At 48.1% G+C, this 11,929-nt stretch overlaps 2 protein-coding genes across 3 annotated transcripts; one reads left to right on the top strand and one right to left on the bottom strand.

Moving 5' to 3' along the window:
* Positions 1–1,221: 1,221 nt before the first annotated feature.
* On the bottom strand, positions 1,222–2,647 carry LOC136500176 (uncharacterized). The gene is made up of 2 exons (XM_066495557.1): positions 2,016–2,647; positions 1,222–1,453 (listed from the first exon to the last, which is right to left on the bottom strand). The coding sequence occupies exons 1-2, from the start codon at positions 2,645–2,647 to the stop codon at positions 1,222–1,224; spliced, it is 864 nt and encodes a 287-aa protein (XP_066351654.1).
* Positions 2,648–6,079: 3,432 nt separating this feature from the next.
* LOC136500298 (BTB/POZ and MATH domain-containing protein 1-like) lies at positions 6,080–7,978 on the top strand. 2 transcript variants are annotated; one of them, XM_066495646.1, is made up of 2 exons: positions 6,080–6,534; positions 6,697–7,978. In XM_066495646.1, the coding sequence occupies exon 2, from the start codon at positions 6,698–6,700 to the stop codon at positions 7,721–7,723; it is 1,026 nt and encodes a 341-aa protein (XP_066351743.1). In that variant the 5' UTR covers positions 6,080–6,534; position 6,697; the 3' UTR covers positions 7,724–7,978. The 2 variants fall into 2 exon arrangements, with proteins under 2 accessions (XP_066351743.1, XP_066351741.1); XM_066495644.1 differs by having other exon boundaries at positions 6,081–6,534; positions 6,680–7,976.
* The last annotated feature ends 3,951 nt before the right edge of the window (positions 7,979–11,929 follow it).

An 11,929-nucleotide genomic window follows, 5' to 3' on the forward strand; every position in this document is an offset into this window, starting at 1 on the left:
GGCTATAGGCATAGATGAATGATGATGATTCATGAGCAAACTGGCAAACTGCAAACATCTATCTCTATGTTATATTGTGCTGCCAAAGGAGTGCTCGAATTCTGACTTTCTGTCATCGCCATTATTTATGTGAAGTGCATATGAAGTATATATATCTACTTAATTTAATTTCAATGCTTCGTGACACAGAAAATTATACAGCCTGCTCGGCTGCACTATTTGCAGCGCTGTGCAGCCACGTATGCTGCAAATACCGTAGAGTAAAGTAGATATCTGAAAAAGTGCAGCTGAGCAGCCTGATAAATTGATAAGCACTCATGCAAAAAGAGATATAAGAGACATTAACTAATCTTCTTGAGCGACCTCCTTCAAAGAAATAAGAGGGAAATCCGTATGTGCCACTAAATAATTCGCTAGGCAAGCCACTGAAAAATTGATTGGGATATGAATACCATAAAAAAATGTACGTTCTGTGAGCGCCACTACCATCAAATAGCAGGTCAAACAACAGTTATGTCTAGTGTACAAAGATGTTTATACCCTTCGTTCCGAATGGAGTGCAGCAAAATTCAGTTTCTATGCGTGCCACTGAATGAAATATGTCAAAACTTATTTTGGCTTATTCTTGTTCCAAAAACTTGTCTTTGTTTTCATAAAAAGTCTTATAAATAAAAATATGCTTCAAAAAAATTCCAAACTTTATGTGGACAAGAACATCTTAAATAAATACAACCCATTTTAACTTGTCCCACTTAAAAAGCATTGACTGATTAAGGCCCTGTTTGGTACAGCTAAGCTTCACCATATAAGCTGTTTTTTTGCAAAATAGCTTCATGAGCAACTTTTTTTTTTGTTGAAGCTGAATTATTTTGGAACAAGTGTTTGGCAAAACAGCTTCACATGATTGAACAATGAATGGAATGACTATAGTATGGAAGATGAAACTGAGATAAGCTACTTTTTTCAGCTTCCTCCCAACTTATATCTTTGTGAGAGGAGGAGAAAAACAGCTTCACCCATGAAGCTGTTTTGAAAATAAGTGTTTGATAAAAAAAAATAGCTCATGAAGCTGTTATAAGCTATGCCAAACAGGCCCTAAATACAGAGTGAGAAGGGAAAATCATAACTGTGAATAAATATGACGTGAGACATAAAATTTTTCCAGACAAATATAACCAAGTCTAACATATCCTGATATTACCAAATCTAACATATACAAGTCTAACATGGCGTGACGGGGAGGCGCTCGTGGCGGAGCGCGAGCGGGTTAGCCGAGTGGATGTCAGTGTCGCAGGCGGCGTCGGCGTGGCAGGTGATGGCGGTGGGGGCGTGCTCGCAGAACTCGCACAGCCAGACACGCGCCTGGGGCCAGCCGGCACCGTGCGCCCGGGCGTCGAAGCCGGGGCACAGGAACGCGCCGTCCTCGCCCCTCGCTGCAGTGCAGCCGTGCCGGCTCCACAGTCCACACGCGTCGAAGGGCTCCACAGTCCACACGCGTCGAAGGGGCGCGCACCCAAAACGCCCGAGTACCCCACTGCGTCGGAGAGGCCATGGGTGCCGCGTCGGTGATGCGGAGGTGTGTCATGGCATGGACGAAGCACTTGCGTAGCTGTAGCATCCACACGAGGCGCGAGCACTTGAGCGTCTGTACCGACGCCGCCCCCGCCGCAGTCACCGGATCCCACAGACGACGACGAGCCGCTGGCACTGCCCCCGCAACCAGTGCCTCCCCTGGCGGCGCCGTGTGTGGGGATCTCAACAGCGACAACGAGATCGAGCGTGATCAACGCCTGCTCCTTGCTGCGGTCGGGCTGGCGGAGCCAGGATTTAAAACTTGGGTATTTCTACTTCCACATAAATTTTTTTTTTCCAATCCATAGGTTTAAAATACAACTCAAATACAATTTCCGATAATTGAAGTCACAAAAATAATTAAATAACAAATTGTTCAGCTAATCAGCTCTAAGATATGCATGAAACAAATTAATAAGTAATAAAGAGAACTTACAAAATACTATAATGTTGCTTTAATCTTGCGATTCTTCATGGTTTGGAAGCGATTGGTGATGTCTTTGTCCTTAACTTGTAGAAAGAACTCCCGCTCAATAAATGTAACCAAGCAATCATTCAAGTATTGATCCTCAATCTTATTTCTCAATTTGTTCTTCACATAATTCATGACAGAAAATACTCTTTCAACACTTGCAGTTGCTACCGGAAGCACTAGCACCAATTTGAGAAGCCTGTAAACAACTTTATGTCTTTCATGCTTTTTTGTTTCAACAAGCTTAATGGAAAGCTCACGAAGACTTCTCACATTTCTAAACCTTTCATCATTGCGCATGTCAGTAATGTACAAATTGAGTTGAGTGGGAAGATGGAGCAACTCTAAGCTTGAGAAATCATTACGATAAAATCCAGCAAGCTTAACCAATTTGTCTTTGTCAAAAGCAGCAAATGAATCGATAGGACTGAATGAAGCCATGCAAATAAGCAATTCTGTGTTTACCTCATCAAACCTTTCATTAAGCTCCAGAAGCTGCCTATCAATGACACTGAAGAACATGTCAACACGGAAACGATGGAGATTCTTAATCTTGATAAAGAACCTCCTATCTCTTCCAATAGGCTTGTAGAATGTGTCCATATCGGGTATTTTGATTTTATTCTTGACACAAAATGAGTCCACTTCTTTAAGGAAATCCTCCCACCCAACATCCTCTTAGATGTAATGAAAGAATTATCTCTCTTGAGCCATTTTGTGCAAACTAGTCATAGAACCACAATGCCTACTAAGCCTCTTTTTCATATGCCAATTTCTGAACCCCCCCCCCCCCCCCCCCCCCCATTCACAAAAGCATCTCCACCAGAACTATTAAGTTTATGCTTGAACAAATAGCAAACAAAACAGAATGATGCATCTTTTTCCACACTATATTCAAGCCATCTAAATTCATCAAACCAATCAGGCAAGAAGCGCCGAGGCTTACCTCCAATGTTCCTTATAGGAAAATCATGATTCCATGGTTGACAAGGCCCTAATGCAATGTACGTCCTGACCACAGAATTCTGTTCATTGACACTATATCTCTTAATGGGAATCCTCTTTCCGGGATCATGAGAAAGAAGGTCAATGTCATAAACCGCTTCATCACTTTCATACTCTGAGTCATCACCATCTCTAATAGGGGACCAAGTAGAAGGTTCTGTGCTTGGTATGTTAGGGTCATTGTTGGCTATCTCAGGTTCTGTGCTTGCTATGTTAGGATCATTGCTGGCTATCTCAGTCTCAGGTTCTGTTGACTCATTATGAACTTTATTGTCATTAGTTATAGGCACATCAATTTGAACAATTGGATTTCGAGGCTGGGCATCACTCTCCACGGTAACTGGTTGCGGCACTGATGAAGAACCTAACTCTACCTTCCTTGTCTTTGCTGCTCTATCCCACAAAGTCCTCAAATCAACTGATTTGTTTTTATTCTTCATTTTGCAAACCAATACCAATAGCACTGTAATTGTGCGTACAATCAGTAAATCATCAACCGATAGTAAATTAGCAATCATCAACAACAACAATCAACAAATTTGATCTGTGTTTACCTCAGTCCTCAGTAGCTGGACTGGACAGCTCAAAGTCAAAGTCGAAGATCCTGGGGCCTCAGTCCTCACTTGTAGCCCAGCCCCCCGCCCGCTGTCCCCCCACCGGCCGGCCACTCGCGGCCCTGCCGCCCGCCGGTGTCTGCAGCCCGCGCGGCCGGCCGCGCCGTGCGCCCGTGCTCGCGCGCGCCTGGGATCGCCCCCTGCCTGGTGCCGGTGTGCCGCGCCGATTCGCCGCTGCGGCGCTGCCCACCGACCCACCGTCGATTCGTTCGCCTAGGGTTCGCCGGTTTCAGAGTTTCAAACGGGAGGGGACAGGGGAGGCGGACAAGGTGGCAGCGCAGGGGCTCTCGGTCTCGGGATTTCGATTTCCCGTGCTGCCGGTGAACTGGTGAAGGGGTGCCGCGGTGGAAATTGGAAAGGAGATCCAGAGAGGCCGAATGGGCCTCATGGGCCGTGCTGCGAGGTGGAGTTTAGGAGATAGGTTGTTTGTTAGGCCATGTTGGGCCAAAATAGCAAAAATATCACAGAAATTCACCATTATACATTTATATATATGAATATACACACATATATACTAAAACTTGTACAAAAAAAGTTAGGTATTCCCTGGAATACCCAGGAATACCATTAAATCCGCCCATGGTGTCCAGGACCTCTGCGCGTTCTCAGTTTATCTGTGTGCATGTTCTCTCTCTGTTCACCTGAAGGACAAGGGTAAAATGGGAATTGTGAGAAAATGGAGAAACTCCGAGCTGAGTTGACAGCTGGTAAATCTAATGGTGCTGACGGCGGTGGCACTCATAGAATCTAAAAAAATGATGGCACTCATATCCCGATCAACTTTTTAATGATTTCCCTGGCATTGTCTTCCGAATTCTCTCAAAAAATAAAGACCAAAACCTTCCCCAAGTAATTGCAATTTTTGGACCTCAAAGTTCACCACCAATGGAAGGTGGCTCGGTTGTATAGTTCTGGTCGGGGAGGAAGAAGCAATATTTATTGCGGTTTTCTATTGTCCCGATCAACTTTTTAATGACTTGCCCGGCATTATCTAATCATTCAGTGGCACACACGGAATTCTCTCAAGAAATAAAGACCAAAACCTTCTCCTAGTATTTGCAATTTTTAGACCTCCAAGTTGGCCACTAATGGAAGGTGGCTCTTAATGAACCGCCAGTGTAAATCCATTTACACTGGCGGTTCTTAACGCATGCCCACACTGTGGCGTATGTTCTTTATGAACCGCAAGTGAAAAAAAAATCATTGGCTTCGAAAAAATCAATTCTATATACTAGTGGAACAAACGCGCTACCTTGTCACGTTCACATTCTCTTTTTACATCGTTGTGTATATAAACACACGTGTTGAAACTAATTAGATGCTCCAACATCTTATCTCACGCCTAAGGTATCCGGCACCATAGTCCATAGGAGTGACTATATATGTCTTCGCCCAGGGGCGGATCCAAGGATATTCCTTAGTATTTTCGGGAATATATATCTAACTATTTTGTTGCACTTTTATGTATATATGTGTGTATACTTATAGACATATAATACAACAATGCTATTCTATACCTAGTACCTCAAACTGACCATGAAATGCTGAATACTACCGAATCGCGTTCAATACCAGCTAGTAGTATGAGTCAGTACTGCGAAATACTGAATGCTGCTGACACACGGCTACTGATACTACTGAATTTTGTTCTATATAACAGTTTGGTGTAGAATATGATTCTACACCTGGGATGTAAATAGCACATATACAACAGAGATATCCCGCCACCGGTTCTTACTCCTCGTGCCGCGAGCACTTCTCCTTACCGCGCTCCCTTCCTCCCCCACCCCCGCCTCCTCCCCCGCCGCCCCTAGCCGCTGCGAGGCAACCGCGGCCAGCTTGCCCACCATCCACCCCTGCTTCGTCTACCCCGCCCTCCCCTAAAGACAAGGTAGTTTGATGGAGCTTCGTCGTGACTCCCTCGCCGGTGTCATCCCCGCTCCCACCCCTACCCCGCAAACCCTAATCACAGCGCATGAAGTCGGTGAGCTCTGTCGCGTCGCTGGCCCCGCCCAACCAGTTGTCCCCCGCCACCACCAGTGTGTCACGGCCCGGCCCCCCAAATCGTTTTCTAAGTTCGCTGGTAATCCCCAACCCAAATGCCGACGAGCCCCCTCTCTTCCTCTCCTAAGAGACGTGGATGCCGGCAGGCCTCGATTGCCACCCCTCTTCTTCCCCTCCGGTGCGGCGCGGGCGCTAGCGCGAGCGTGTTGCCGTTCCGCGTCGCGTGCTCGGTGTCGAGCGCAACCCCTCGCGTGTAAACTTTTGCGATACATATAATATGTATAGTGTAATAATATTCTGTAATATTTTTGCTCATTGTAGCCCAAAGCAAAAAAATAAATAAATAAGGCCTTTCGGCTTGTCTTCCAGACTTCAATCCTCGCAGGCCGGCCCACTAGCCCACTCAGCCACTCCACGCCTCCACCCGACCACACCACCCTTGCTGGCCCGGCGTCCTGCCCCCTCACTCCCTCACGGACGCTCCTCACGAAAGCGACTCCGCCACCGGCTCCGCACTCCCTAACCCTAGGGCCTAGGCGGCGCGGCGGCAGCGGCGAGGAGCAGCGGGCTGCGCCGCGCGCGGCAAGCTGCAAGAGGTAGCAGCAGCACGGACCATGGCCTCCGCGGCGCGGCTCCGCGCCTAGGCTGCAGCCTGCAGGGCCGAGGGGCGGCGGCGCGGTGCGGTGGGAGGCGGGACAGCGGCCAGGCGGTGAGGGGTGACCGGCGGCCTGGTGGGCGGGGGCGGCGGCCAGCCGAGCCCAGGACTCCTGCTTCCAGGTCGGCACTCGGCAGGCCAGCGATTCTAGGTTTCTGGCTGAGGACAGACAACAGAGAAACTGAGAAAATGAGGATTTAGTGATTTACAAGGTGAGTTGTTAACTTTTCTGTTATTTATCCAGCTGCAATTTGCAACAAAAAGTCTAGAAAGCAAAATATTTGTTGAGAATTTACTGATTTACAGTGCTATTCAATCATTACTGATTTGAGGATTTTTTTTTTGTGTGTGTGGAAGTGGGAATTCTTCGCCAGTATGTTGGGCACCAGTTTCATTGAGGTCAAACTCGATTACTCAGCCACCAAGAACCTGCCGAAACGACGCGTCCTTGATGGCAGATTATTGGCCGGAGGGCGCACCTGGACGATAGTTTGCTTCCCGCGTGGGGTTCATGAGGACCAGTCCGACAATGGCGAGTACCTCTCTCTCTTCGCCACGACCAAGAGCAAATCCAGACACGGCGTGAAGGCTGTCTTCCAAGCCTTTCCGATGAGAAGAGACGGAGCACCATCGTTGTCCCATGCAAAATGGTCAAGCGAGATCCATGGTGTTGGCTCCAATGGTGGAACTGTAATTGGGTGGCAGAAGTTCATGAAGCGCAGCGAGCTCGAGCTGGGTTGTTACCTCGGCGATGGCTGCGTGACATTTGTATGTGGAATCATAGATCTCAACAGCAACGACCGTGTGCCTGTGCCTCCCACAGACTTGGGCGACCATCTCGGACACCTGCTGCAGTGCACCGACGGCTCAGACGTCTCGTTCTCGGTTGGCGGCGAGGCGTTCTGCGTGCACCGGACCATCCTCGCCGCTCGCTCGCCGGTCTTCAAGGCGCAGCTCTTCGGTTCCATGGCGGACGCCCAGACGGACAGCATCACGCTGCACGACGTCCAGCCGGAGGTTTTCCGAATCCTGCTGCGGTTCATGTACACCGACACAGTGCCCACGGACACAGACCTCATCAAACATCTCGAGGGCTCTTCAGCCACGGACTTGCTCCAGCACTTGCTTGCGGCGGCAGACATGTACCAGCTGGACAGGCTGAAGCTCATGTGCGCACAGAAGCTATGGGACTGTGTGTCACCGGAGACCGTGGCGGCGACGTTGGTCTGCGCTGAGATGCACAACTGTCCAGAGCTGAAGAAGAGGTGCATCGACTTCTTTGTGGTGGACAAGAATTTCAAGAGCGCGGTGTTGACAGAGGGCTACTCGTGCCTGATACAGGGCTTCCCGTCAGTTATCGAGGAGATCAGAGCAAGGCTAGTCCAGCCGGTAGATGAATGATGATGATTCATGAACTAACATCTATCTCTATGTTATGCCGAAGGAGTGCTCGAATTTGTGTCGTCGCCAGTATTATGTGAAGTGCATGAAGTATTTCTATTACTTAATTTCAGTGCTTGGTGACACACAAAATTATAAATCATGCTATATTATTTTGATATCCGGAGTTGTCGCTCTTCATTCCCAAAACAGTTTAGCTTTCTATACTTTTTCTTGTATCCCCCCGAATCATAGCATGAAATAAAAAATGCATCTTATATATATTCTGTAAAGCTGTAGAATGACTACGTCAAAATGATGCAAGATGTGGAAGATTCTTGCATGCTGCTGGAGTGGTGGCAGGCATCCGAATTCTCTGCATCTACATTTTGTGAATTCCAAGCGTTTTGTGGCCTCTACATACCAAACTGTACACTACATACAAGAAGATTGTCGGAAACGGGATCCACTTTGCATCACGTATTAGTTCTTGATTAGTGTCGATGTGACACTTGTGCGCGTGGGCCGAAAATCAAACGATTTTTGTGGGCGTTGGCACAAAATAGTCTTCCAATCAGAATGAATATCATTGGTGAAAAAGTGCCGGTGATTACTGGATGTAGAACAGATTCAGTCGCAACTTATTGATCTGTGAGATAGTAAAGTGGTGCAGCATATATATCCTCGACTTGGTGGTGCAAGTAGCCTGGTTCGCTTGAACTTATCAGCCATACCTTTTCAGCAAAATAACAACGTTTTTCTCTCACAATAAATCAGCATCAGTCGTTTTCCAATTTCCAGCCAGCCGAAAAGGGCCATTATTACTGTGGTCTCTGCTCTAGGGGATGTAATAAGTAATATAACAAGGCTAATCCTGAGAGAAAAAAAAATGAAATCTTGCGATGAGGTTGGTCACAAAGTGAGTTCTTTAATCTCTGAATTCCATCGGCTCCAATCAGAACATAAGAAAAGGAAGGTAAGTGCCCCTAAAAGACTGGACGCTGTGCACAATGCTGTTTGTGGTGAGGCGTATGCATGCAGATTGCAGGGATGGTGTTATGGCAGCATCAGAATAAGGCATCACGCGGTTGCAATCCGTAACTCAGGTAAATGCACTGAAAGTTTAGCACTTCTGATTACTCTGCTGAAGGTATGCTCTTAAGAGTTCAGAGATATGTTGCAAGATTTTGTATCTGTTGCGATTTTTATTTACTATAAGAGGTGAATTCCAAGCGGTTTCAGTCCTCTAAGTGTATGCATGCATGGGTATTATACATGCAAGTATACATTATTATACACATGCATGAATATTTTGTTTTCCCCATTATGATATGACGTATTTCCGTACGTGATCGTGCTGTGCATGCCAAAGCTTCCTTATGGTGGTGGAGTCCGTTCGATTTCATTGAGTTCAAGCTCGACTACAAAAAATACTGTACCTTCGCCGTCGACGACGTCGTGCTCTCGCCACGTGTGGAGGACGATACTCTCTGCCACGCTTGTGAGAAGCAGGCCGACGAGGACAACCTCCTGCAGCTTGTACGCGGCTCCAGGGACGGCTCGCCGTCGTCGTCGCATGCACGCGCTCCGTTCGTGCTCGTATACCCGCCAGATGACGGCGACATCGCCCTGGACCTGGACTCGGACTACGTGGCGGGCGACGGCCGCGTCACCTTCACGTGCGGCGTCATCGTCCACCTAGATCGGTCTCCTGCTGGACCACGCCGCCGGTTGGGAAGTCGCGTTCCCGGTCAGCGCCGAACGTGGTTTTTCGCGATCACGTCCGTTGGCGTGTTTTTCATTAGGAGGAAATAGAGTCCGAAAGAACGGCCTACACGACGAAGCAACAGACGAAGCCATAGTGTAAAAACAGAACCACAGAAAATAAAGATGGCAGGGAGAGCCCTCCATCACAAACCTAACCAATCTGGCCCTGCAGGAAAGAATACAACAACGTAAAGCGTAACAACAAAGGAGATTAAGTCACGGTGGCAAAGCATCCACTAAGTAGAGTCGAGACAACGGCGGCAAAGTATTCGTTCGAGCAAGAGCAACCAACAGTTCTGTCGATGAAATCTGGTCAGCAGTCTACCGAGGGGTATGCCCACGGTAGTAGATGAATCAGTGAAGATGCGCAAGATACGAACTAGATGGTAATACAAACACCGAGACACAAGATTTAGACAGGTTCGACCGTCAGTATGACGTAATACCTACATCCTGTGTTCTGATGTATTGCATTGAGATATGTGGAGATGCCTACTAGGAGATCCCTGCTTCTTCTTATATACTCTGGAGAGGTAGGGTTATAAGAAAAATATCATATTTGGTATTATACAATAAATCACATCTTCTTGTAGCCTTGCGGTGCACACTTTGATCTTGTGGGCTGGGCCACCTTTGGGGCGCGGCTCACGTCTTGTCTTGTGGGTATCGGGGGTATATCCACCACAGCTAGTTCCCGAGCACCTTGTATCCTTTGAGCAACGTAATCTTGAGCTTGTCCGAGCTGTCCAACTTGCTGTTGATCACAAGAGACAGGCTTCCGACCAGTTTAACTGAGAGTCGAGCTGTTGAAATAAGCATCCGAGCTATTAACCAGGCGTCCGAGCAGTTGAAAACGGCGTTCGAGCAGTTGAAGCAGATGTCCAAGCAGTTCAACTGGGAGCTAGGCTCGGACTTACTCGAGTAAAGTTTGGCAGAAGGATGTAAGGGGCTCAACATAAAAATAGAGAATTCTCCACCTTAGACGAAGTGTAGGCACTTAGACTCCTTAGTCAATTAAGGAGGGTAAATCAGAAAAAAGCACTACATTCACCGATAGGTGAAGTGTAGCCACTTAGTCCCCGAGCCTGCTAGAAGATGAAAAAATAAATCTTGTAGCAGGGTCATAGAATTTTAATGAAAGCTTGCCAACATCATCTGTCATGTACTTATCAAGACCCCGAACGTGCTGTCTAAGATCAGCACCCTGATCCAAACGGTATGGAGCAATTTGATAGCACACCGATGAGACGTAGCAAGATCCGACGACCAAGGAAGTCCCCAGCTTAGCTGGCGACGCTTGCACGAAGAATCCGAACACCGAGAAGTCCCCAGCTTAGCTGGCAAGACCCCAGCGTAGCTGGCGATGAAGCGACGAACAGTTTGACTAGCTGGTTGGCGAAGAATCGAGCATCGAGCAGCTCAACCAACTGGTCGGCAACGAAGTGAGCGCCGTACAGTTCGACCAACTGGTCGGCGACGAGGTCCATGAACCTAGCGGTCTGACTAGTTGATCGGCGGAGAAATCAGCGGCGAAGCTTGCCGAAGACGTCGACCTGTTCAGCGAGGAACGAGACAATGTCCAGTATGGCGATAAAGCATCTACCAGAGGCCAGCAGCAAAGTATGCGCGGCAAGGGGCCATCCCGCACTTTGCTGTAAAGTATCTGCCAAAATGGGGAGACCGAAGCGACATCGACGACAAAGATCCGCCATAGGAGCAGTGACAGCAAAGGATCCGTCAGAGAGCGCAAGCAGCCAAGCATCCGCTGCGAAGAACCAGACGACTGCGGCAACACCAGGATTGGACACACCAGTGTGGAAAGTAAGTTGAAGCACAAGCAGACACAACATAGCAAGGAGGCACTTCGGCGAGAGGAGCAGGACGGAGGCAGACATGCTTCAACAAAGCCTTCAAGAAGGGAATGATGCCTGCAGACGCCATCAATAATATCGGGAGAAGCGCACGAGGACTTTCGTCCTAAGACCTGCCACCATCGACTTCCACGACGAATAGAAACTTCGACGACGCTTCCAACAAGGTAAATGACGCAAACATTGCCACCGCCACTGGCCCTCAGTAGGAAACTGGGGCAAGGTTTTCTCCTAGTAACTAATCCACCGCAGACGAAAGGGAGAGGCACCACCTGCACGGCCCTAGCCGCGGCGCGGCTACTGGGACACTGGGAGCACGACATCTCACGCGAGGAGCTAGAGCCACACCAGGAGCCGTCGTGGCCGTGTAGCACCCCAATGCCCTTGCACAGAAAGCCTTGGAGGCTCCCTTGGCTCCACACTGAAATTGCAATCAAGTCCTAATTGTGGGTTTTGGTGATAATGACCACGCAATTAGAGATCTAATGAAATTTATCGAGATGACAAGCAGGGAGTTTTTATTCGAGGATGCTACATAAAATGGAAGAGTCCCCAATTATAAATATAGATGGCTTCAAACTCAAAGGAG

The sequence above is a fragment of the Miscanthus floridulus genome, chromosome 13 (genome assembly GCF_019320115.1).
Source record: "Miscanthus floridulus cultivar M001 chromosome 13, ASM1932011v1, whole genome shotgun sequence".
Classification (NCBI taxonomy): Eukaryota; Viridiplantae; Streptophyta; class Magnoliopsida; order Poales; family Poaceae; genus Miscanthus; species Miscanthus floridulus.